Raw genomic sequence first — 22,979 nt, 5'->3', positions numbered from 1 at the left:
TGAGAGTCCATTTCCTGGCTCCTCTGTCTTACTCAGGCCCGGGAAGCGGGGATTTACCTTTGCCACTGGCAGCGGGAGAATTGATGGGGGAGGGGGTTACCAAGGTTCTGAAATGTGCTGTAAAGAACCCCCATAGCCGTCTATGCCTGCAATTCTGCATCCTCTTTGGTCTTGTGTTGGGTACCTATCACCTCTCTCTCCCAACAGAGAATGAATGAATGAATGAATGCTTTGTCTTCTTTACCTCGATCACCACCACCCCCCACCCCCAAACACCTGGCCCCGGGACCAGGCTCAGAGTAGGAGCTCATTATGGATGTCTACTGAATGTATTTCGGTGCTCTTTGAATTGGCGTGAATTCCCATGTCTTTGACCAGCACACAACTTACTTGCTCCAGGCTTGCTACAGTTTAAACAAGCAGAGGAGAGGGAGTTCTCCGTCAGGGATGCTCAGAGTGTGAGCCGAGAGGACCAGGAGGCAGAGGGAGCCGCGTAATAAACAAGGGACCTTAAACTAGGAGCGAGGTAGCCCCCAGCTCCCCGCGGGGCCTCGGTCCCGCCCTGGAAGGCCCTGGCTTGGGGCCCTGGGGGCAGGGCGGGAGTCCCGCGAGAAAGAACCTTCTGACACCCGGCTCCGGCCCTCGGGGTAGGGTCGGAGGAGGTGCCGCGCGCCGCCGGTCCTGGGCGCGCGCTTCCCGGCCTAGCCCCCATCCTCGGCGTCTTCCTGGCCTCCTAAACAGCGCCACTTCGACGACATGTTCGGCGTCTGGGTCCGGGTGAGTTCCCGGCGGCCGCTAGACGGCCCGGCGGAAAGAGGCCGGAGACGAGGGGGCGGGCAGGAGCCGGGCGGAGTCCGCCGGGGCCCGGGGACCTGGGCAGGCCGGGGGAGAGGGCCGGGAGCCGGTGGCTGCCCGGGGCGGGCCCGCGAGGGGCGGGGGGCGGGGTGGGCGCGGGGCCGGGCGGAGCCGGAGGAGGTCTGGTGCGGGCTGGGGGCTGGCGCCTGGCGTGAGAAGAGGGCCGGGCGGACCTTTCCCAGATCTGCTCCGGGCTGGCGGGCGTGGGGAGTTGAGCAGGCCCGCCTTGCAGGCGAGGTGGCGGGCTGGGGGGCGGATGCGGGAGCCCTGCGGAGCCGCTGGCCGGTGAGTGTCCAGGCCTCATTGCCCTGCTTCCCAAGGTGTTGGTGTGTCCCGAGGCGCCAAGGTAATGGAGTACTCAGAGGTGCTACCGAATTACGTCGTTTGGACCCTACCCGGGCCCTAGCCGGTGGCAGGAGAGCTCTTTTTCCATTTGGGTTTGAGCAGGCGAGTATAAGGCACAAGCTTTATTCAGGGGCCGAAGAATGGGGACGTGGGAACTAAGTTCACAGTTCAACTCCTCGCTCACCTGGCGGGAGGGATTTAATTTTAGAGAGTAAAAACAAAGCGAGGAGGAGTAAGGCTAATTATATGGAGGCATATGCAGTAGCCTACCGGGAAGGGGCAGAGCTTTTTCTGAGGGACTGGGTGCCATCCCCTTTTTATCCTTTTTTGGTCTTTAATGTCTGGTCTTGGCCTCCGGTAGGTGTGTCATTTAGTATGTTAATGTAATGAAATCAGTGTATAATGAGACTCAGGGTCTGTTGGAGGTCAGATTCATTGCCATCTTGGTCCCAGCTGGTTCTATCTGGGTTTTTCTTTTTTTGTGTGTAGTTTCCTTTCTTATCTCTGCACCCTTTACCTTAAAGATTTATGTTCACTCCTGCTAAAGGTGGGGGGTTGATGGGTTTTGAGCAAGGAAGTCCTGCTAAAGGTGGGGGGGTTGATGGGTTTTGAGCAAATATCTCCAGCAGCTCTGGCAACAAAATCGCCCCTTTCCTTGTTACTGCTCCTCATTCTTGAAGGGGGAAGGTCTGACTTCTGAAGCTGCTTCCTGCTTAACCTGAGCATAGTTTTTCCCTGGATTAGAGGAGCAGAACTGTTCCCTGACTAGCCTAAAATAAGTCTGATTGTGGCCAGGCTGCAGGCCCAGTGGCAAGTACCCTTGTGTTAGTATCATGAGAAGTTTGATGGCTTCAAGCTGTTTACTAACAAAGTTGATAAGGCAGCTAAGGAGGCAAGGCCTGAAGATAAGCAGGAGGATAATAGCAATTAGTAGGCCAAGAAATGGAAGAAATCAAGTTCAGCTGGGGAGGCTCTGTTTGACCATATTCCAGATGGAGCTGGGCTCTGGACCTCGTGTGTTATATCTATATAACCGTTGAGCTTGTTCATATATCTTTTTTATGTTTACCTCAATCTGGCCAGAGTTACTGACATACATGCAGCAGGTTTTGTTAATAATTGTGCATATGCCTCCTTGCTCAGCCAGGAGATAGTCAAGAGCTAGCCTGTTATCGAGAACAACATGTACTAGTGAGTCCAGAGAAGTACGGAGTCCTTGTAAGGCATTCCCCGGATTTTTAGACAAGTACTCAAGGGCCCACATGAGATTTTTGTAAAGTAATTTCATGGTATGTGACACCCTCCCCCCAGTCTGAGAGCAATCCCTCCTCCTACCAGAATGAGTCCCATTGCCCTTTTATCTCAGGGCTAGGTGACGTTATGAATGGTTATGCCTAGGTTCCGAGAACTTAGCTGGCCTAGCGTGCTTTGTCCCAAAAACTGGGCATTATCTGAACACTCATAGGCTAGAGCCCATCTCAGAGAAGGGAAGGAGGAGTTGGGGTTGTTCTGATGGGGCAATTGGTTTATTCGCAGGCCACCAAGGAACAGATACGCAGGGGGAGCCCATGCCTTACGCACTTCTGAGTTAAACCACCTCTGTAAGTGGATAGCCCAAGAGGGATAGCCCAAGAGGGGGTGCCTTTGCAGTGTGGGGAGAGAGGCCCACCTGCATAGAGGGGGTTACTGGGGGAGTCTTGGCTATTGGCTTTTCCCCTGGCCTTAGGAGGGCCATATACTAAATGCCAGACAACTGGCATTTTTCCTCCCCAATAAATACATCTCCCACCTGGTCCTTGTGTGTATCCATCAAATCAGTCCACAGGGCACCAATGGGTGAGATTTCTGTAGGAGTCAATCCTGGGGCACTTAAATTGTGGGGTAATGGAAGAAGAATTGATCGGAGTCCAGAGCAGCCCCAGGGTGTTATTGTAAGTTCCTCCCTTTGGTAGGGGCGTTTGATAGGAGCAGCGGCAGCAAGATGGCTCTTCAGAGTGAGTGCTTTGTGTTCATTAGAAATGTTAATGGAAGGGGTGAGATCCAAGCAGGAAAGCAGAGTTAGGGATGGGATATGAACTTCAAGAGGGATCGGTTTAGCAGAACAGTTAGCCAAGGTGAGAGTGAGGTTGTCATTCTTAGGGGTAAAATGTAATACAGTAAGTCCCCTACATATGAATGAATTCAGTTCCGAGAGTGCGTTCGTAAGTACAGTTTGTTCGTAAGTCCAACAAAGTTAGCCTAGGTATCCAACTAACACAATCGGCTATATAGTACTGTACTGTAAGAGGTTTATAATACTTTTCACACAACTAATACATAAAAAACAAACACAAAAATAAAAACATTTTTAATTTTATAGTACCTTGAAAAGTACAGTAGTACAGTACAACAGCTGGCATACAGGGGCTGGCATCGAGTGAACAGGCAAGAAGAGTTACTGAATGGAGGAGGGAGAGGAGGTGGGAGATGGTAGAGCTGAAGGATAATCAGCAATAGGAGATGGAGGGCAAGCTGCAATTTCACTCACGCCCGACGTTGATGGCACAGGTTCTGGTTCCTTGCTGGAACCAGATGCACGTTCACATCTTTGAAAGTTTACAACTTGAAGGTTTGTATGTAGGGGACTTACTGTACCTTTAATCCATAGGTGTCACTTTGAGGGTGGGGGTGGGGATAGATTTTGTCCAAGGACTATAATTCTTGAGAGATTTACTATTGATTGAATTCCCATTTTGCATGGACAGTTGTAAGAGGTAGGACAGAGAGAGTTGAGAAGAATAAACAACAATAGCCATTCATCCTGCTTCCAATATTAATATACCTATATCCAGAATGGACAGAGGAGATGTTTGCCAGAGGGAGGGTTTTGGCAAAACAGCAGAAGCCAAGTAAGGCAATAGCAATGAAAAGGCCAGCTACTGAGCCTATCCATCACATTACTTATTTATCGGTAAGTTTGTCCTTTTGAAAAGTAACTTAAGGTCTTTGACACGTTCACAGGTGTATTGAGTGTGTGGCTCAGTAACTTCTTCCTCAGGCTGTCTTCACTCTGATATGGTGGGCCCATGGAGTAACGCCCTGTAATTTTAAGGCAGATAGAGTAGTCAAGATTACTAGATAAGGTCCTATCCGCTTGGGGTCTAAGTGATCTTGTGGATTCCTAGCCATCCAGGTTTTCAAATAAACCCAACCCCGAGGGAACAAAGGACGTAAAATCATGTCAGAAGGGGACAGCAATTCCTGATTCCCATCAGCGTGTAAGCCTTGATTATTTTCCCTGTCTGTACGGCATATTTCAGTCAGTCCATATCCCTAAGGTTGGCCTTGTAGCTGGCTCCTTCAGGAATGGGCCTCCCATACATTATCTCATATGGACCTAATCTGAGCTTTCCTTTAGAGGCTGTTTGCATTCTTAGAAGTGCTATGGGGAGAAGGGAGATACAGGGTTGATGAGTCTCTTGACATAATTTGGCAAAATTTCTTTTGAGAGTTTGATTTCTTCTTTCTGCTTTCCCTGAGGATTGTGGTCACCAAAGCAGAGTGCAAACTCTATTTAATTCCTAGGGCTCTCGAGACTCCTTTAGTAGTTTGAGAAATAAAGGTGGGCTCATTGTCACTTTGAGTGGATTTAGGGAGCCCAAACTGAGGGATCGTTTCCTTGAGCAGGGCCTTAGAGACCTCCAAGGTGGTCTGTGTTGGGGTGGGAAATGCCTCCATCCAGCCGGAGAAGGTGTCAGTCAGACCCAACAAATACCTAAAATTTCCTTGTGCCCAGGGCTTTACTGTAAATTCACTTTGCCAGTTCTGACCTGGATATGTGCATCTATACTAGGTGGGGGTCACTCCCTCGACCTGTGGGGGTGAGTGTTGGGCTTATTCTGGAGGTAGATAGGGCAAGCTTCAACCACCTGTTTCAGGAGTAGTCATGGATTTGATGAGCCATTGATATAGGGTCTCCTGCCCATAATGTGTGCTCTGGTAAGCTTCCCAGACGGCTTGGAGTACAGTAGCTGACAGGAAGAGCAGCTGCCCATGATCACTAGCCATCCATCCTAGTTATTCTGGGCTTTTAAAATAGCGCCATCTCAAAGCCTTTTCTCTTTCTTCTGGAGTGGATATGGGAGTGTAGGAGTTAGGGTCTGGGGAGCTGATAGCAGTGCCATTTGAGGTCTGTCCCCACCCTCTGTTGCTTGTTTAGCTGCCATATCTGCCCTGTTATTTCCTCTTATTATTTCTGCTTCTCCCTTTTGATGGTCTTTACAGTGAGTAACTGCTATAGGAGTATAGCCTTCAGCATCTGTATAATCCGCGCCCCCCCCCCTTTTTATCTGTTTATTTCCTGAGGTCAGGATTCCCTTCTCCTTTCAGGTGGCCCCGTGGGTGTCATGGCCCCATGGGTGCATAGGATTGAATAGGCATATTTAGAGTCAGTGTTGATATTGACAACTTTCCCTTTTCCCAGTTCTAGTGCTCTGATTAGGGCAATTAATTCAGCCCTTTGAACAGAGCAGCCAGAGGGTAAGGCTTTAGCTTCTACCACTTCAGTGATGGAAACTACAGCATATCCTGCCTTTCATTTTCCATCTTTCATAAAGCTGCTCCCAGCAGTGAACCATTCCAATTCTGCATTCTGTCTAGGGGAGATCTTTAAGTCAGGCTTGCTGCATTAAACCTGTTCCCGAACTTCCTCACAATGATGAGTTAATTTTGGACCTGTCTGAGGTAGCAAGGAGGCAAGGTTAAGGACATTACAGAGCCTCAGAGTCACAGATGGGTTGTCTAGAAGCATGGCTTGGACTTGGAGGGTTTGATGGGTGTTGGGGAGTGGGGGGTGTGGAGTGCGGTGGCTTGAAGTGGGATCTTAGTTCCCCAACTGGGGATTGAACCTGGGTTGCAACAGTGAAAGCTCCAAATCCTAGCCACTAGACCACGAGGGCCATCAGGCCTGAAATGGGACCTCGGTCCTTGTCTTCTTTGAAAAAAGAATTTAGCAGAGATGTAATCAAGACAATATGGTACTGGCACAAAAACAGAAACACAGATCAATTGAACAAGATAGAAAGCCCAGAGATAAACCCACGCACCTATGGTCAACTAGTCTATGACAAAGGGGGCAAGGATATACAATGGAGAAAAGACAGTCTCTTCAATAAGTGGTGCTGGGAAAACTGGACAGCTACATGTAAAAGAATGAAATTAGAACACTTCCTAACACCATACACAAAAATAAATTCAAAATGGATTAGACACCTAAATGTAAGACCGGGCACTATAAAACTCTTAGAGGAAAACATAGGAAGAACACTCTTTGACATAAATCACAGCAAGATCTTTTTTGATCCACCTCCTAGAGAAATGGAAATAAAAACAAATAAACAAGTGGGACCTAATGAAACTTAAAAGCTTTTGCATAGCAAAGGAAACCATAAACAAGACGAAAAGACAACCCCCAGAATGGGAGAAAATATTTGCAAATGAATCATCGGACAAAGGATTAATCTCCAAAATACATAAACAGCTCATGCAGCTCAATATTAAAAAAAAACAAACAACCCAATCCAAAAATGGGCAGAAGACCTAAATCGACATTTCTCCAAAGAAGACATACAGATGGCCAAGAAGCACATGAAAAGCTGCTCAACATCACTAATTATTAGAGAAATGCAAATCAAAACTACAATGAGGTATCACCTCACACCAGTCAGAATGGGCATCATCAGAAAATCTACAAACAACAAATGCTGGAGAGGGTGTGGAGAAAAGGGAACCCTCTTGCACTGTTGGTGGGAATGTAAATTGATACAGCCACTATGGAGAACTGTATGGAGGTTCCTTAAAGAACTAAAAATAGAATTACCATATGACCCAGCAATCCCACTACTGGGCATATACCCAGAGGAAACCATAATTCAAAAAGACACATGCACCCCAATGTTCATTGCAGCACTATTTACAATAGCCAGGTCATGGAAGCAACCTAAATGCCCATCGACAGACGAATGTATAAAGAAGATGTGGTCCATATATACAATGGAATATTACTCAGCCATAAAAAGGAACGAAATTGGGTCATTTGTGGAGACGTGGATGGATCTAGAGACTGTCATACAGAGTGAAGTAAGTCAGAAAGAGAAAAACAAATATCGTATATTAATGCATATATGTGGAACCTAGAAAATGGTACAGATGAATCGGTTTACAGAGCAGAAATTGAGACACAGAAGTAGAGAAGAAATGTATGGACACCAAGGGGGGAAAGCAGCGGGGGGTGGGGGTTGTGGTGTGATGAATTGGGAGATTGGGATTGACATGTATACACTGATGTGTATAAAATGGATGACTAATAAGAAAATAAATAAACATTAAAAAAATAAATTAAAAAAAGAATTTAGCAGAGAGACGGAAGGTAGTGAAGTGGGTAAAGCATTTATTAGAAGCAGAGTATATGTGAAAAGGACACACGGGTGGGTTCAGAGAGAGAGTCACGCTTTGGGGGTGTCTTAACTTGCTGATATAGCGTCAGTTTTACAGGTCTTTGTTTTCTTCTGGCCAGTCATCTTGCTTCGTTCCCATATCTGATCTGACTCAGGCTCTCCCCCATGCGTGCTCACATCTTTTAGCCAAGATGGATTCCAGTGTGAGGGTTTCTGGGAGGTTGGCAGGACATATTATGGGTTAGCATCCCTTCCCTTCCCTGACCCCTGAGGATCATTTCTGCTCATGTTTAGTTTGGGAGGTCTTCTTGACCTCAAGAACGAGAAGTATGTAACCTCCTTATCTTTTTACCCAAGCAGGGCTTAGCACCTCTCTGCTCCTGCCATTGTCTTTATCTTGAAGTGTCTGTCCTCAGGAGACAAATTTCAGCTGCTCAGCCTGGGGCCCATCTATCCCCTGCCTCAGAAGTAGGGGATACCTGCCCCCGCTTTCCTTAATGAGGGCTCGGAGGCAATGGGAGGTCTAGATCAGGGGTCCCTAACCCCCAGGCCATGGACCGGAATCGGGCCACACAGCAGGAGGTGAGCGACAGGTGCGCGAGCAAAGCTTCATCTGTATTTACAGCCGCTCCCCATCACTCGCATTACTGCCTGAGCTCCACCTCCTGTCAGATCAGGCGCAGCATTAGATTCTCATAGGAGTGCAAACCCTACTGTGAACTGCGCATGTGAGGGATCTAGGTTGCACGCTCCTTACGAGAATCTAATGCCGGATGATATGAGGTGGAGCTGAGGCAGTGATGCTAGTGCTGGGGAGCAGCTGCAAATACAGATTATCGTTAGCGGAGAGGTTTGACTGCACAGAGACCATAATAATTATTTGCTTGCAGACTCATATCAAAACCCTATCAGTAGGGCTTCCCTGGTGGCGCAGTGGTTGAGAGTCTGCCTGCCAATGCAGGGGACACGGGTTTGAGCCCTGGTCTGGGAGGATCCCATGTGCCATGGAGCAGCTGGGCCCGTGAGCCACAATTGCTGAGCCTGCGTGTCTGGAGCCTGTGCTCTGCAACAAGAGAGGCCGTGATAGTGAGAGGCCCGCGCACCACGATGAAGAGTGGCCCCCGCTTGCCACAACTAGAGAAAGCCCTCGCACAGAAACGAAGACCCAGCGCAGCCATAAATAAATAAACAAATACTTAAAAAAAAAAAAAACCCTATCAGTGAGTGTCAAGTGACAATTAAGCTGCATCTGGTGGCAGGCTTTAAGTCAGAATGCGACACTTAATTTAGTCTGCACGTGGCCTGCCCATTATTTTATTTACCACTTCTGTCTGCGCCTCTTTCCCACACTGTCTCAGTCACAGTTTTGGTAAGCCCACAAGCTAACAGTAGCCATAATGAGTAAAGAACAAATGTCGCTGGAAAACTTCTTTGAAAAGGGGGAAAGACCCAATAATGAGATAGCACTCTAAGACTGCCAACAAAAAGACAGCTGCATTTAAAAGAAAATACCAAGAGTTCTACTTAAATTACGGGTTCATTGCAGCAGGTGATTCACATTCTCCAAGACCCCTTTGTATAATATGTGGTGACTGGCCATCCAACGAAGCCATGAAACCTCCAAAACTGCTTCACCACATGGAGACCAAGCACCCTGCATGGAAAGACAAGCATTTGGAGTTTTTCAAAAGAAAAAAATGTGAACACAAAGAACAGAAGCAATTATTGAAGGCCACCACTTCATCAAATGTGTCTGCACTGAGACCATCATTCTTAGTGGCTAACAGCATTGATACACCTAAGAAGCCCTTTACTATCGGTGAAGAGTTGATCCTGCCTGCTGCTAAGGACATTTGTTGTGAACTTTTAGGAGAGGCTGCAGTTCAAATGGTGGCACGTGTTCCTCTTTCACTAGCCCCATAACTAGATGAATTGATGAAATAGCAGAGGATATTGAGGCACAATTGTTAGAGAGGATTAATGAGTCACCATGTATGTAATCCAGGTTGACAATTCTACCGATGTTGACAGCAAGGCAACAATGCTTGTTTTTGTGCGATATATTTTTCAGGAGGATGTGCATGAGGATATGTTGTGTGCACTTTTGTTGCCAACCAATACCACAGCTGCAGAACTATTCAAGTCTTTGAATGAGTACATATCAGGAAAACTGAATTGGTCATTTTGTGTCGGTATATGCACGGACGGAGCGGCTGCCATGACTGGACGGCTTTCTGGTTTCACTACTCGGGTCAAAGTAGTCACTTCTGAATGTAAGTCTACACACTGTGTCATCCATAGAGAAATGCTGACTAGCCGAAAAATGTCACCTGAACTTAACAACGTTTTGCAGGATGTGATTAAAATTATCACCCACAGTAAAGTACATACCCTTAGCTCACGTCTGATTGCACAGCTCTGTGAGGAGATGGACGCAGAGCACACACGTATTCTCTTATACACAGAAGTGATACGGCTTTCTAAAGGTAGATCACTGGCCAGAGTTTTTGAATTAAGAGAGCCACTCCAGAGATTTCTTTTAGAAAAACAGTCACCACCGGCAGCACATTTCAGTGCCACAGAATGGGTCGCAAAACTTGCTTACTTGTGTGACATATTCAACCTGCTCAGTGAACTCAATCTGTCATTTCAGGGGAGAATGACAACTGTGTTCAAGTTGACAGATAAAGTGGCTGCATTCAAAGTCAAACTGGAATTATGGGGGTGACGAGTGAACATTGGGATTTTTGACATGTTTCAAACATTAACAGATATTTTGAAAGAGACTAAGCCAGGGCCTTCTTTCTCCCAGCTGGTGCATGATCACCTATCTCAGCTTTCAAAACAGTTTGAGCATTACTTCCCAACCACAAAAGACCCCTGAACGGGGAAGGAATGGATCCGCAACCCATCTGTAAATAAGCCAGGTGAATCGACTTTGTCCGAGCTAGAAGAGGATCAACTGCTTGAGATCGCAAATGACGGTGCCCTTAAAAGTATGTTTGAGACAACTTCAAATCTCCATACGTTTTGGATGAAAGTCAAGGCGGAATATTCTGAGATTGCCACAAAAGCACTGAAAAGCCTGCCTGCATTTCCAACATCCTGTCTTTGTGAAGCAGGGTTTTCTGCAGTGACAGCAACCAAAACGAGATTACCGAGTAGACTGGACATAAGCAACATGCTGCGGATGGCACTGTCTCCCATCACCCCAGATGGGACCATCTAGTTGCAGGAAAACAGGCTCAGGGCTCCCACTGATTCTGCGTTATGGTGAGTTGTATAATTATTTCATTATATATTACAATGTAATAATAATAGAAATAAAGTGCACAATAAATGTAATGCACTTGAAACATCCTGAAACCATCCCCCCCCACCCCACGGTCTGTGGAAAAATTGTCTTCCATGAAACCCGTCCCTGGTGCCAAAAAGGTTGGGGACCGCTGGTCTAGATAGTCAGGGGCTGTCCAAAAGTTAAGTTGTTAGCTCTCTCGTATATATAGATGGAGGGGACAGCTCAGGTTGGGTAAGGCTAATGCGGGGGCTCTTATGAGATGGTTTTTCAGTTCCAGGAATGCCCGGTCACAATTGGGGGTCCACTCAAAAGGTTCAGGGTCCTTCCCTTTAATTGTTCATACAAAGGCTTAGCACCTAAGCCAAAGTTGGCGATCCATATACAGCAGAACCCGACCATCCCTAGGAACCCCCAGAGCTGTTTTCTCATACTAGAGGGTGCCATCTGGCAAGCCAATTCCTTCTTCTCCTTAGATAGTGCCCTGTGTGTTGCCGAAATTTCAGCTTTCCTGTGCACCAATGCCGTACAGAAATACAGAGGCAGAGATTTTGGAGGAAGAGAGAGATGGCTTTATTTTTCTGCCAGGAAGAAGGGAAGACAGAGTAGGCTAGCACCTCAAGAACTGTGCCCCCGTGTCTTGGGGAATTGCAGGGGGTCTTATAGGTGGAACTTGCAGTCCAGGATAAGTGATAAGGAACAAAGTGGTGAAGGTCTTGCATTCTTCTTCTTCTTGCAATATTTTATAACAGTCACTGCTGCTATCAGGCAGCCTGGTAATTGGGTCCATTCATCTCTGGGTTATCGGCCTGCGACCTTCTTTCTGAAATGTAAACAGCTACAAGGGGTGATTTGCTACCAGAGGATGCAGAGAGTAAATGCCAGGTGCAGGGTACAATTCATATGGAATCAGAGAGTAATTAGCTTTGTTTAGCTTTGTGAAGGACAAGTCTAGCTACAAGTGTTTGTTTGTAGTAACAGCTAAAGGATAACCAAGATTGCTTAACTCTTTCAGGCCTGTTTATGCTGTTTCCCCAGCCTGTTCATTGTTGCTTATTTTCCTTGTTTATCAGAAAAATCTCATTTCTATTTTTGCTGCAACATGTGCCCCTTTTCTATTATAAATCCCAAGTATTCAACCCGCTGGAGGGAGATCTGGGCTTTTTGCTTTGAAACTTTATATCCTCTCTCAGCCAGATGATATAAGGTGCTAACTGTGTTATGGTCAGAAAGCTCTTTGGTGGAGCTGGCGATTAGAATGTCGTCCACATATTGAAGTATAGTTCGCTGTTCTAACTCAAGATCACTAAGATCTTTAGCAAAAACCTTTATGAAAAGGGTGGGGCAGTTTTTAAATCCCTGGGGCAGAACCTTCCAGCACAATGATTGTTTTCTAGAGCTGTAGGGATCCTGCCATTCAAATACAAAAATCTATTGAGATTCTGGGGCTAAGGACACACAAAAGAAGGCATCTTTTAAGTCTAACACTGAATTCCAGATCCTCTCAGGGTTTGAGGTAGAGAGTAATGTGTACAGGTTGGGCACCAGGAGTGAATTTCCTCCGTAGCTTCATTTACTGCTTGGAGGTCCTGAACTAGCCGATATTTCCCATTTGGTTTTTTTTACCGGAAGAATAGGAGTGTTGCAAGGGGACTGACAGGATCTAAGAAGCCCTTGTTTGAGTAGCTTTCTATTACAGGCTTAATGCCCACTAGGGCTTCTTTGGTTTAAGGGGTATTGCTTTTTACTTGGGTGATTGTAGTTGGGTCACAGCTTGACTATGACTGGTGGTGCCCTCCTGGCTCTGCCAACAGTATGGGCTCTGTCGTGGGCCCATACTGAGGGGTTAATCCCCTCAAGGTTAATTGGGCCATTATTATTGGCAGAGGGCGGTAGCACTAGGGCTACAAAATGGAAGGTGGTCTTGGGTATTTCAATGATAAGGTTTTTGTCTCTAAGTTGTAGCTCCCAATTTATATAGTAAGTCTCTTTCTATTAGAGGAATTGGGCATTCCGGGCTATATAAGAAAGAGTGAGATAACATTTTTCCTTCCAAAGCGCACTCAAGGGGCTCTATAAAATTGCACTCCTGTGGCTTCCCTTCCACTCCCATGATCTTACATTTATCTTTGGTCATTTTGCCTTGTCAAGTGTTCAAGACCAAGAAGGTGGCCCCTGTGTCAACTAAAAAGTCAACCTTTTTACCCGCTATGGTCAGGGTCAGGTGAGGCTCCTCAGGGGTAATTTCCAGGGTGTTCTGAGGAGCACCTAGGCCCCTTCAGTTCTCTTCTTCTTTTATGTGTGCAACCAGTGAGGTTGGGCCAGGACGCAGTGGTCCACCTAGTTTCCTTCCGAGACATTTGGGGCATTCTCCCTTCCAGTGACCCTCCTCCATGCAGTTTGCACACTGATTGGTTTTAAGCCCTTCTCTCCACGGTGGGCATGGTCTTCGAAACGCAGGGCGACTCATCAATGTCACAGGGTCCCTTGGGGGGCCGTCATTCCTGGGAGGTTTATCTTCCTTTGCATTCGCCTCCAGATCCCGGTTGTTGAACACCCGAAGTGCTGATTCCACCAGCCGGGAAGTGGGCATGGTGGGCCCTCTCCCCAACTTTTGTAATTTTCTCACAATGTCTGGGGCGCTCTGGGACTTAAGAGTGGCCTGCCCTTCCAATGGCTTCAGATTATATTTGCGTACACTTGGAGACACTCCCTTAGGCACTCAAAGAAGGCTGAGGGATTTTCCTCCGGTCCCTGGATGACTCCCAGTACCCTACTTCAATTTATGGGTTTCTTCCCCGCTGACTAAGCCCTTAAGAATCAAATCCCTGAAATGTGTGAGGTTCTGCCAACTGTTTTCCTCTTAATGATCCCACCCAGGGTCCGTGTTGGGAATGACTGGGGCTCCAAGCTGTGCCCTGCATAATTTTGATTGGTCTTATCCACTTTCTCCCTTGCATTAGTTATAATCAGTGCCTTTTCTTCCCCAGAGAATAAGATATTTTAGGAGGGTTTGGACATCCACCCAAGTGGGGAAATGAGAGTGGAATATTTCCCAGACTAAATTAAGGACTCCCTCGGGGGTCTTCCTATAAACCCTGGGATTGATCCTTCTAGTTGTATAGATCTGAGAAAGAGAGGGGTACATACATGGTGGTCAGCCCCCACCTCTCCATTGGGGACCTCCCAAAGGGGGAATAGCTTATTGATTCAGAGTTCTGGTACTGAACTCTGTGGGCGTGCATTGGACTAGTTCCCGAGGGAGGAAAACCGAGAGAGAATGAGATTTGAACTAGCCTTGCGTTTTTTATGGAGGCCCTTGTTTTGGCTAAGTGCCATGAAACATTGTACATGGGCATCTCATCTCATTTTTTTAAATACTGGCAATAGAGATCCAATTGAAAAATAGTATTATAATTTAGCGAGCCATTAGTTGGCCAACTTTCTCCATCTGCCAGTTTACATTGGGGCTACATGGTGTTGCAAAAGAAAATAAGCTGTCTCTTTGGTAGTGGGCAGTACTCGAAGAATTTCCAGTTGTGGAGAATGCACCCTAGCAGCAATTTCACCAGGACAGAGGCTTGGTTACCCATAGTGGGGAGTCCTTATTTCTGGTCTGTTTCCAGCTTCCCAGTGGCCTCTTCCTAGGGTTGGTAGCAACACCGATCCCACAGGATCTGGCCCACGCCAAGTTGTCTAGGCACTGGAACTGAAATCTGAACCAGCCTTCACAGGGGCTGGAAGGGGAGATGCTGTCTAAGAGGGCCCTAGTTATAAAGTCCCCCCTAAGTTAGCAAGTAGACGTTTCCAGGCCTACTGTGGGACTGTAGGAGATACCCAATGTACGTGAGTGCTTTCAGCGAGCAGTCCTCGGAGATAGGGTAAAGGAGGAATGGGAAATAAGCGTTCTCTAATCAGATAAATTGCTCAGAGAGCCTCTCTGGCAGTCAAGGAGGCTTGTTCAAAAAGGGCTTGACCGTGCTTGGTTACAGGCAATCAAGCAGGGAGGCCGAATGCCCATTTGGAATGTGTCCAGTTCTCTATACTCTCAGCTACAAGGACCCAAGAACTTTGGATGATTTGGGTGTCCTCTTCTTCCTTCTCTGGCCAGACGGTGATTTTCCGGAAATCTGGCAAAAATAAGATTTTTAAAGGGTTTGTGTCTCAGAGGAAGGATTCCTAGGGATCTGTGATTGAGGGTAATGGGGAGAGACCTACGCAACAGAGCCATATACCCTGCACCGGGATGGCAAGTTAGGGTAAGACGAACCAATACAGAAGATGTGCTCTTGGATTTTTGACTATATCCTAGAGTCGGGAGTGCTGCAGGGGTCAGGGCTGTGAGTGTTTTACAGTGTGCCAACTTACATGGACATTTGCTTCCAGCCGGCAGGATACCTAGTGCTCATCTACCCTGGTCCGTGACCGACTTATCCTTTCACAGGAGTCTTCCAGTGGAGAGCGCCCTAGTGGCCTTTAAGTGCTCGACCCATGCCCACAGTTGTGGCAAGTATTTCCAAGAACATCAGGGCAAACAAGACCACATAGAACAGAGATTGAAGTTTCACCCTTATCAAGAACAGAGACTAGGACTTATGTCACACACACAAAACAAAGATGTTCTTACCATGTGGTGGCCTGGAGGGCTTCCCGTCCAGTCCATTCAGGCAACCAATTGTGCAATCTCACCTCCCCCGTTATCAGAGCATTGGCTCAATTCAGACAACCAACCGTCCAGTCCAGTCTTCTCGGCAGAGGTCTGGCTCCAACCAGGTGGCCAGGATCCTTTCCCTTAATTAGCCAACCCCTACAACCACCATTGGCCTTATCGACCGAAGTGGGGTCAGCGCCCCCTGTGTTGGACATCGCCTGGACACTACACCAATCTGTAGCAAGTATCCTTGGAGACGTGCCGGGGTGGGGGTGGGGGGATCTTAACCTGGGAAGCACCCCACTTGATTCTTGGCTGCTTTTTGATCTCAGGCTTAGTTTAGTAGCCTTCACTGGCCCAGGGATCCAGAATTGGGGCAAACCACCCAGTTATTTAACTTGCCTTGTTGGCGAGTAAGCCCTGAGTTACCAGACGGAATGGGCCCCCCATTGGACGCCAAAATTTGTTACCGAATTAAGTCGATGGACCCTGCTCCAGCCCTAGCCCAGTAGAGGCTCTCTGCCTTGGCGAGGGAGGGTTTTTTTTCTGTTTGGGTTCAAGTAGGCGAATAATAAAAGCCAAGCTGAGATTGACCCAGCACAGTCTTTATTCAGTGGCCAAAGAATGGAGAAGTGGGAACTAAGTTCACAGATCAAATTCTCACCCAGCTGGTGAGAGGGTTTTAACTTTAAAGAGTAAAGACAAAGGGAGGAGGAGTGAGGCGAACTATGTGGAGGCATATGCAATAGTCTACGGGGAAGGGCAGGGCTTTTTCTGAGGGACTGGGGTGCCACCCCCTTTTTATCCTTTTTTGGTCCTTAATGTCAGGTCCTGGTCACCAGTAGGTGCGTCATTTAATATGCTAATGTAGTAAGATGAGACTCAGGATCTGTTGGAGGTCAGATTCTTTGCCCTATTGGTCCCAGCTGGTTCCATCTGTTTTTTTTTTTTTTCTTTTGTGTGTATGTATAGCTTCCTTTTCTTATTTCTGAACCCTTCAAGTTAAAAATTTATGTTCACTCCTGCTAACGGTGGGCATTGGTGGGTTTTGAGCAAAGACCTGGAGCAGCTCTGGCAACAGAGGTACTCACCCCACCCCTACCCCTGCCCTAGCCAGACCTGGAAGAGGGGAGTAGAGGAGGCAAGCCCCATCCCTCTTAGCTCAGCAGCTAATCCCCACTCCCTAGCTCTGTCCCTGGGGGTTGGGACCTTCATTCCAAATTGTGTACTAGAAGCAGCGTCCTCACCCCTTCCACCTCAAGGAGGGGACTGCCAGGGCTTGCACCCTTGGCTGTAGCCGGGATAGAGGCAGATGGGCAGGAAAGGCCTGGTGACATTAGCACTCCTGAGCCATCGGACTGGGAGTTTAAAGCATCCCACCTTGTCTGATCTGTAGCTGGCCCCTCCCAGCCTCCAGGTCCACCGTAGGCTGAGCCTGCCTTCTAGTTTAGTACCTTTACCTCTGCCTAGTTTCTTTTAGGCACAGTCCGGCTTCATACATGCCTCTGGTGTGGAGCAGGTGCCGCTGTGCCTGAGAGCTGTCTTGCCCAGGGCAGGCAGGACCTGGGGTGCCCTGCTCACATTGTGTTTGGTAGGACACGTCCCTGCTCCTCGCCATCACTGTTACTGGGATCACTGTGCTCCTGTTGGCCCTGAAGAACAAGAACGTAAAGAAGAGACGTCCTATCACCTTACAGCACCCTGAAGCCAAGTTCCTGCTGCCCCTGACTGAGAAAGAGGTGATGGGTCAGCCCTCCCCCTCTGCTGTCAGGGGCAGGATGGGAGAGTGATGGGAGAGGAAGACAAAGCGGTGGGGAATGTGTCGGCTGGGGAGGCCAGGGCAGTGGGATGGGCATTCCAGGGCCTCTAGTTTGCTCCCCGCTGCCACTGTCTGTGTATGTGTGCTGGGAGCTCCTTTCCCAGGCATCTGAGCTGCCCAGCAAAGCTTCCAGAAAGCTGACAGAGCCTGCCTCTGTTTTCTGTTTTATTAGCAAATCAGCTACAACACTCGGAGGTTCCGCTTTGGACTGCCCTCGCCGGACCATGCCTTCGGGCTTCCTGTAGGTGAGTGGAGTTTGGTGTCATCAGCAGGACCTGGGCCTTGCGGGCACTCTGCTCCTATCAGAAACTCGGCTGAGGTGTAGAGATTGCCCTGCTACCTTTCCTGAGCCACATAAGCTCAAAGAGGTAGGGAGATAGGCTTAGGGACAGTCCATTCCCTTTCTCATCATTCCATTGGGGCTGACACAAAAGCGATATCTTAATGAGCATTGAAAAGAACTGAGTCAGAAGGTCTAAGATCCCATTGCCAGCTCCTTGCTGGGCAATCTTAAGCGAGTCCCTCAACCTCTCTGAGACTCTGTCTATGAAATGGGGTTTCCCAGTCCTGTCTGCTACTTGCATTGTTGTGAGAATTAAGTGACTGATGGATGTGAAAATTCAGAAACTGTAAAGTGCTGTGCACTTAGGACAGATGGGAGGAATTGATGTTCCCCTACTGTCAAGAGAAAGGCCCAGAAGGTTTGGAGAGGCAGGGGGGGTTGGTGCCCTTCCCCTCCAGTACGTGGATCCTCAGCAGGGGCCTCAGACCCATGCACGAAAGGAGGGAGCCGTTGTGGATGTGAGCCCTAGCAGTCCTAGAGTTCCGAGTCGTCCCATTTCTAACCTGTACCACCAGCAGATGGCTGAGTCAGTCTTAGCGCTCTGCTAGGCCCACAGCCGGAAACTCTGTGCTGCTTGCCTTCCTGGTGGAGGTCCTCATCCACAGCCTACTTGGCCTGGGTGCATGGGACAGAAGCTTGACGTCGCCTCTTCAGGTGATGAAATTACCCACTAGGCAGCCAGCCTGGCCCCTGAGCCTCCTTGCTGCTTCCTCTCTCCCTCTTCATCCGTGAGAGCTGGGTGTCAGCCTGCCTTCCAGCCCTCTGCCTGGCTTGTGAGACCAGCCCTATTGGCAAGAAGGCTAAAGAATAAAACCTCTGAGAAACAGAATTTCTTAGAAACTGTCATGACCCACTCTCTCCTCAGCCCTGGTGTGGGCAGTGCACAGTTAGTGCACAAGGTAATTTGGAGGCTTCTGGGAGAGTCTGCTGTGAAGGCTCGGAGGTTGCTCATGCTTGCCAGCTCTGCTGAAATGAAGCTGGTTAGAGATGCAGTCTGCGGGACCAGCCGGGCAGCCCTGTTTTCTCTGAGGTTGCTGCCAGGCCAGCCCCAGGTTGGCTGCATCTGAAAGAGTCTTTCTAAGGTTTCCAGTATCAGATGAGTTCTCAGCAGGAAGCTGCCACAGGTGTTTATTCCTGGGTATCCCTGGTTCCCAGCCAGGGCATAGCCAGAGTCATTGAGCCTGTCCTTTCTTTTTTTTAATTTTATGGAAGTACAGTTGATTTACAATGTTGTGTTAATTTATGCTGTACAGCAAAGTGACACAGTTACACGTATATATGTTCTTTTTCATATTCTTTCCCATTATGGTTTATCACAGGATATTCAATATAGTTCCCTGTGCTATACAGTAGGACCTTGTTGTTTATCCATCCTAAGCCTGTGCTTTCTTAACCCAGAGCGTTTGCACCTCAGGCTTCAGGGCCCCTCAAAGACTGGTTTTTGCCCCTGCAGTGCCCCCTCCTCCTTTTCCTCCTTCCCTTCCTCCTACCCTTCTCCTCCTCCTTCTCCCTGGGTCTCTGCTTCTGTCTGCATATGCTCTCTGTCCTGTGCACACACAGCTCCTACCCCTTCAGATACTCTGGCTCAGAACTTCCTCTTGCCTTTGTCTCTTGGCACGTCTTGATTGCAGCTTCTGCCCTCACCACTAATTGCCTTAGTCACTGAAGTCTCCCATGTTGGATCCAACAGAAATCTGAGTGGCCTAGCCCATCATGTGACGCTGGATCATGTAGTCATGGCCACCCCGGTCTGTTCATGTCTACCCTGGGGGGGCCGAATTACATGGTTCAGAGCTTCACGGCCGCCCTTCAGCAGAGCAATGGGCCAGGGAGACACAGTGCTCCTGCTGGAACTCATGGTCCACGGATGTCTCAATCCTGGAGCCCTGCACACCTGTGAGCCCAGGCCTGCTCCATGCCGGGCAACAGGATACAGATGAGGGAGCTGTTATTCATTCATAGACCCCAGTGACACATACAGTTTAGGAAGAAATGACTTTATGAAGGCAACATATTTTGCTTTAAAAAGGAAACACATTTCTGTAATTTTTAACACTCAGCCTCCAACTTTAATTGGCTCTTCCTGCTCCACAGAGTACTTTGACACAGTGAGCATGCACCGACAGTAGGTTTCCTGTGTGTGAAGCTCACAGCTACACTGTGCTGGAGTCAGGGCAGGTATATGGGGTGAAGTGACCTGTCCAGGGTGGCACATGGAGTGATAAGGGCAGGCCTAGGATCTAGGCATCCTGGACTTGGGCTCCTTCCCTGCTTGGCCCTTCTCTCATGCACCCTGTCGCACTATGCACTCCCTCCGCCACCAAAGCTCAGTCCTTTAGAGAAATCCTTGGTCCTGTTTAGGCTGGCCCTGCTCAGTCTTAACATTTGGTGCCTTTTCTGTAGGTAACTATGTTAATCTCTTGGCCAGAATTGATGGTGTTTTGGTGATCAGGGCTTACACGCCTGTGTCCAGTGATGAGGATCTAGGCTTTGTGGACTTAATTATGAAGGTAAATGATGCCCGCCATGTCCAGCTGCCTCACCGTCACAAGCTTGTTCAGGGTGGTGGGCGGAGAAGGGGCACGTGCCCTGGACAGCGCTTCCCAGCGGTGTCATTTAACAGTGAAGCTGTTGACCTAGTGAAGTCTTCAGGTGTTGCTTAGAGCAACCCTGAGTGCAGAGGATTTGCTCCTCATCGTTTCTGGTAGCAAATGTATTCTTGAGTTGTGTGTGGCTGTGGCCTCGGGGCTGAAGGTGTGAAAACCGTGCTGCCTTATTTTTCAGATCTACTTCAAAAATGTACACCCTAATCATCCAGAAGGGGGGAAGATGACTCAGTACTTGGAGAACATGAAAACTGGGGACACCATCCTTTTTCAAGGGCCATCCAGGCGCCTGTTCTATCATGGGTCAGGTACTGGGGGGTTCACACTGGGCCTCCAGCTAGGAGGAAGAAGATGCCTATGGTTGTTCCATTGTTCTAGAAAGCTCCTCAGATTTGAGTCACATGGACTTGTCCTTGAAGTCTTCATACATTCATTCACACACCCACTTTATGAGATTATAAGCTTCATGAAGGTAAGGGAGTGATTTGGTGTTTCCTCATCACTGTATCTCCAGCCCTTAGTGGAAATTTCAGAAAATACAGAAGCATATAAATAATTTACTTCTTTTTTTGTTTGCTCTATACATGCTATATATTCACAATTATATATATATTGTTTTTCATTTTTAGATTTTTTTACTCAACATTACTACACAGGCATTTTCTTCTCATTAAAACTCTTGATAAATATTTTCATCTGTCTATATCAAGTCGCACCATCATTACTAAATCTTCTCCTGTATTCAGGTTGTTTTCAGTTTTCATAGTTATAAATGATACAGTGATGAATAGTTGTGCCTAGGCTTAGATTGTTTTGTTAAACAGAATCCCAGAAGTGGAATTGTTGGGACAAGGATCGTGACGAGTTTTAAGGTCCAGGTCTTGCGTGCAGCATCTCTGAGCCTGCAGCAGATCTTTTGGCTTTGTGCACTTTCCCCAGCGGAGGCTACAGCCTCTATCTTCCTCTGCTGTAGCTCTCCAGTGCCGTAGATTATATATATCGTGTCATATATCATTCCCTGCAGGAGATCCTGGGCCAGTCCGGTTTGCCTTGCCTGGCGCTCAGAGAGGATACAGGAGCTGGGCTGGGACCCCCAGTGTTCAGACACAGCCTTCCAGCTGGAGGGCAGTCACCCAACGCCTCCCTCCACAAGAGGGCGTTTGTTGTGTCGGAGCCTCAGCAGAACTCTGGCCCAGAGGCTGCAGGGAGCCCTCAGGCTAGAGTGGGGTGGCCGGGGCAGGAACGTGCTGACCTGTGTGTTGAGTCTGGGGAACAAGCAGGACGCCCTGGAGGGGTGAGGCTCACGTTGCTTCTTTTCTAGACAGAGGAGGAGATCTTGGTGAGCAAGGAGCTTGAAGAAGTTGCCAGAACTCACCCAAAACAGTTCAACCTGTGGTACACCCTGGACGGGCCTCCTGTTGGTACGGTCCCCGTTGTCCCCACCGTGGGTCAGCTCCGACCCTTGACCCAGTCAGGGGCCAGTCCCTGGGTTGGTTGGTTGGTGGGTTGGTTCTGGGCTGGGTGGCTGAGGCCTTGGACTATGTCTCTACTTGGGAAATGCAGGAATTTGAGGGAGAGAGGATTTGGGATGACCTGCTTGTAAGGGCAGTAGAGGGTCGGTGTCCGATATCTCAGCAGCACTCCACGCACTACTCTGAACGTCAGGGGGCACCCTGAGGCCCCGGACCACCCTGAACACCCACTCCACACGGCATCCCACGGAGCCATCACTCACACTGCCTCCCGTACGGCCACTGACCCTTCCACCCCGCACCACGCACCTCACCTAGGACAGTAGTCCTCATAAGCTGAGCCCTAGCCGGCCCCGGCCACCAGGCCGCCACCGCGCACGCTGCACCCCACAGGGCCCTCACGCCGCAGGCTGCCTCTCCCACCCAGCGCTGAGCTGTGCCTGCCTCGTCATACAGCTCACTGCCCAGCAGAGGGCGCCACCCAAACGAGCCAGTCCCCAAACAACCACAGCGCCCTCTGCCCGGCACAGCTCCTGCTCCCTGCCTCGATTCACGCTGCACCCGGGTGCATCTGTCTCACGGTGGCGTTCACCTGCGCCAGTGCTTACAGCAGGCAGACACCAGCCAGGGACTCAGAACCCCAGCAGTGAGCCTGGAGTCTGGGATAAATACTGAAAAGGGCTCCCTGGGCCCCCCACGTCCTCTACTCCCAGCTTTTTGCGGAGAGCAGTAGTGCAGACGTCTAAGCCTTGGCGAGTAGCCTTGTGTCCCGCTCCCTGGCGTGAGGGAGGGCGGGCAGGCGGGCAGGGGGCCTGGGGTCAGGGACGCAACCTGGCCCCTGCAACAACTTTTTTCTGCTTAATCTCAGGCTGGAAGTACATCTCAGGCTTCATTACTGAGGACACGATCAAGGAGCATCTCCCTCCTCCTGGGAGGTTCTCGTTCATCCCGGCGTGTGGCCCACCACCCCTGATCCAGAGAGCTGCGCACCCTAACTTGGAGAAACTGGGTTACACCAAGGACATGATTTTCACCTACTAATGCCTCCCTTGCTCTTAGCAAATTTGCCTGGTCCCGTTCATGTTTCACAGTGAGCTCAGCTTCACCGTGTTATACTGGGAAGTGTTCAAAGTCCCTCGTAATGCATCCTTGCGTACGC

General features: G+C 48.8%; 1 protein-coding gene across 4 annotated transcripts; it reads left to right on the top strand.

Moving 5' to 3' along the window:
* The first annotated feature begins 271 nt into the window (after positions 1–271).
* On the top strand, positions 272–22,824 carry CYB5R2 (cytochrome b5 reductase 2). 4 transcript variants are annotated; one of them, XM_082476421.1, is made up of 7 exons: positions 275–777; positions 17,176–17,319; positions 17,572–17,644; positions 20,146–20,252; positions 20,527–20,651; positions 21,670–21,769; positions 22,689–22,824. In XM_082476421.1, the coding sequence occupies exons 1-6, from the start codon at positions 757–759 to the stop codon at positions 21,689–21,691; spliced, it is 492 nt and encodes a 163-aa protein (XP_082332547.1). In that variant the 5' UTR covers positions 275–756; the 3' UTR covers positions 21,692–21,769; positions 22,689–22,824. The 4 variants fall into 4 exon arrangements, with proteins under 4 accessions (XP_082332544.1, XP_082332547.1, XP_082332546.1 ...); XM_082476420.1 differs by having other exon boundaries at positions 280–777; positions 20,527–20,656; XM_082476419.1 differs by lacking the exons at positions 275–777; positions 22,689–22,824 and adding exons at positions 1,186–1,201; positions 10,288–10,907 and having other exon boundaries at positions 20,527–21,764.
* The last annotated feature ends 155 nt before the right edge of the window (positions 22,825–22,979 follow it).

This window comes from Balaenoptera physalus, assembly GCF_965194825.1.
Source record: "Balaenoptera physalus genome assembly, chromosome: 10".
In the NCBI taxonomy this organism is placed as follows: domain Eukaryota; kingdom Metazoa; phylum Chordata; class Mammalia; order Artiodactyla; family Balaenopteridae; genus Balaenoptera; species Balaenoptera physalus.
The sequence above is the reverse complement of the archived record's forward strand: the minus strand, read 5'-3'. Positions and strand labels throughout refer to the sequence as shown.

What these genes read in the sequence shown, in the direction of transcription:
- CYB5R2 (XM_082476418.1), top strand. Translation starts at nt 757, where the DNA reads ATGTTCGGCGTCTGGGTCCGG. An exon ending in TGTTCGGCGTCTGGGTCCGG is followed by an intron (nt 778 to 17,175) that starts GTGAGTTCCCGG and finishes TGTGTTTGGTAG; the next exon opens with GACACGTCCCTGCTCCTCGC. An exon ending in TTGTGGACTTAATTATGAAG is followed by an intron (nt 20,253 to 20,526) that starts GTAAATGATGCC and finishes CTTATTTTTCAG; the next exon opens with ATCTACTTCAAAAATGTACA.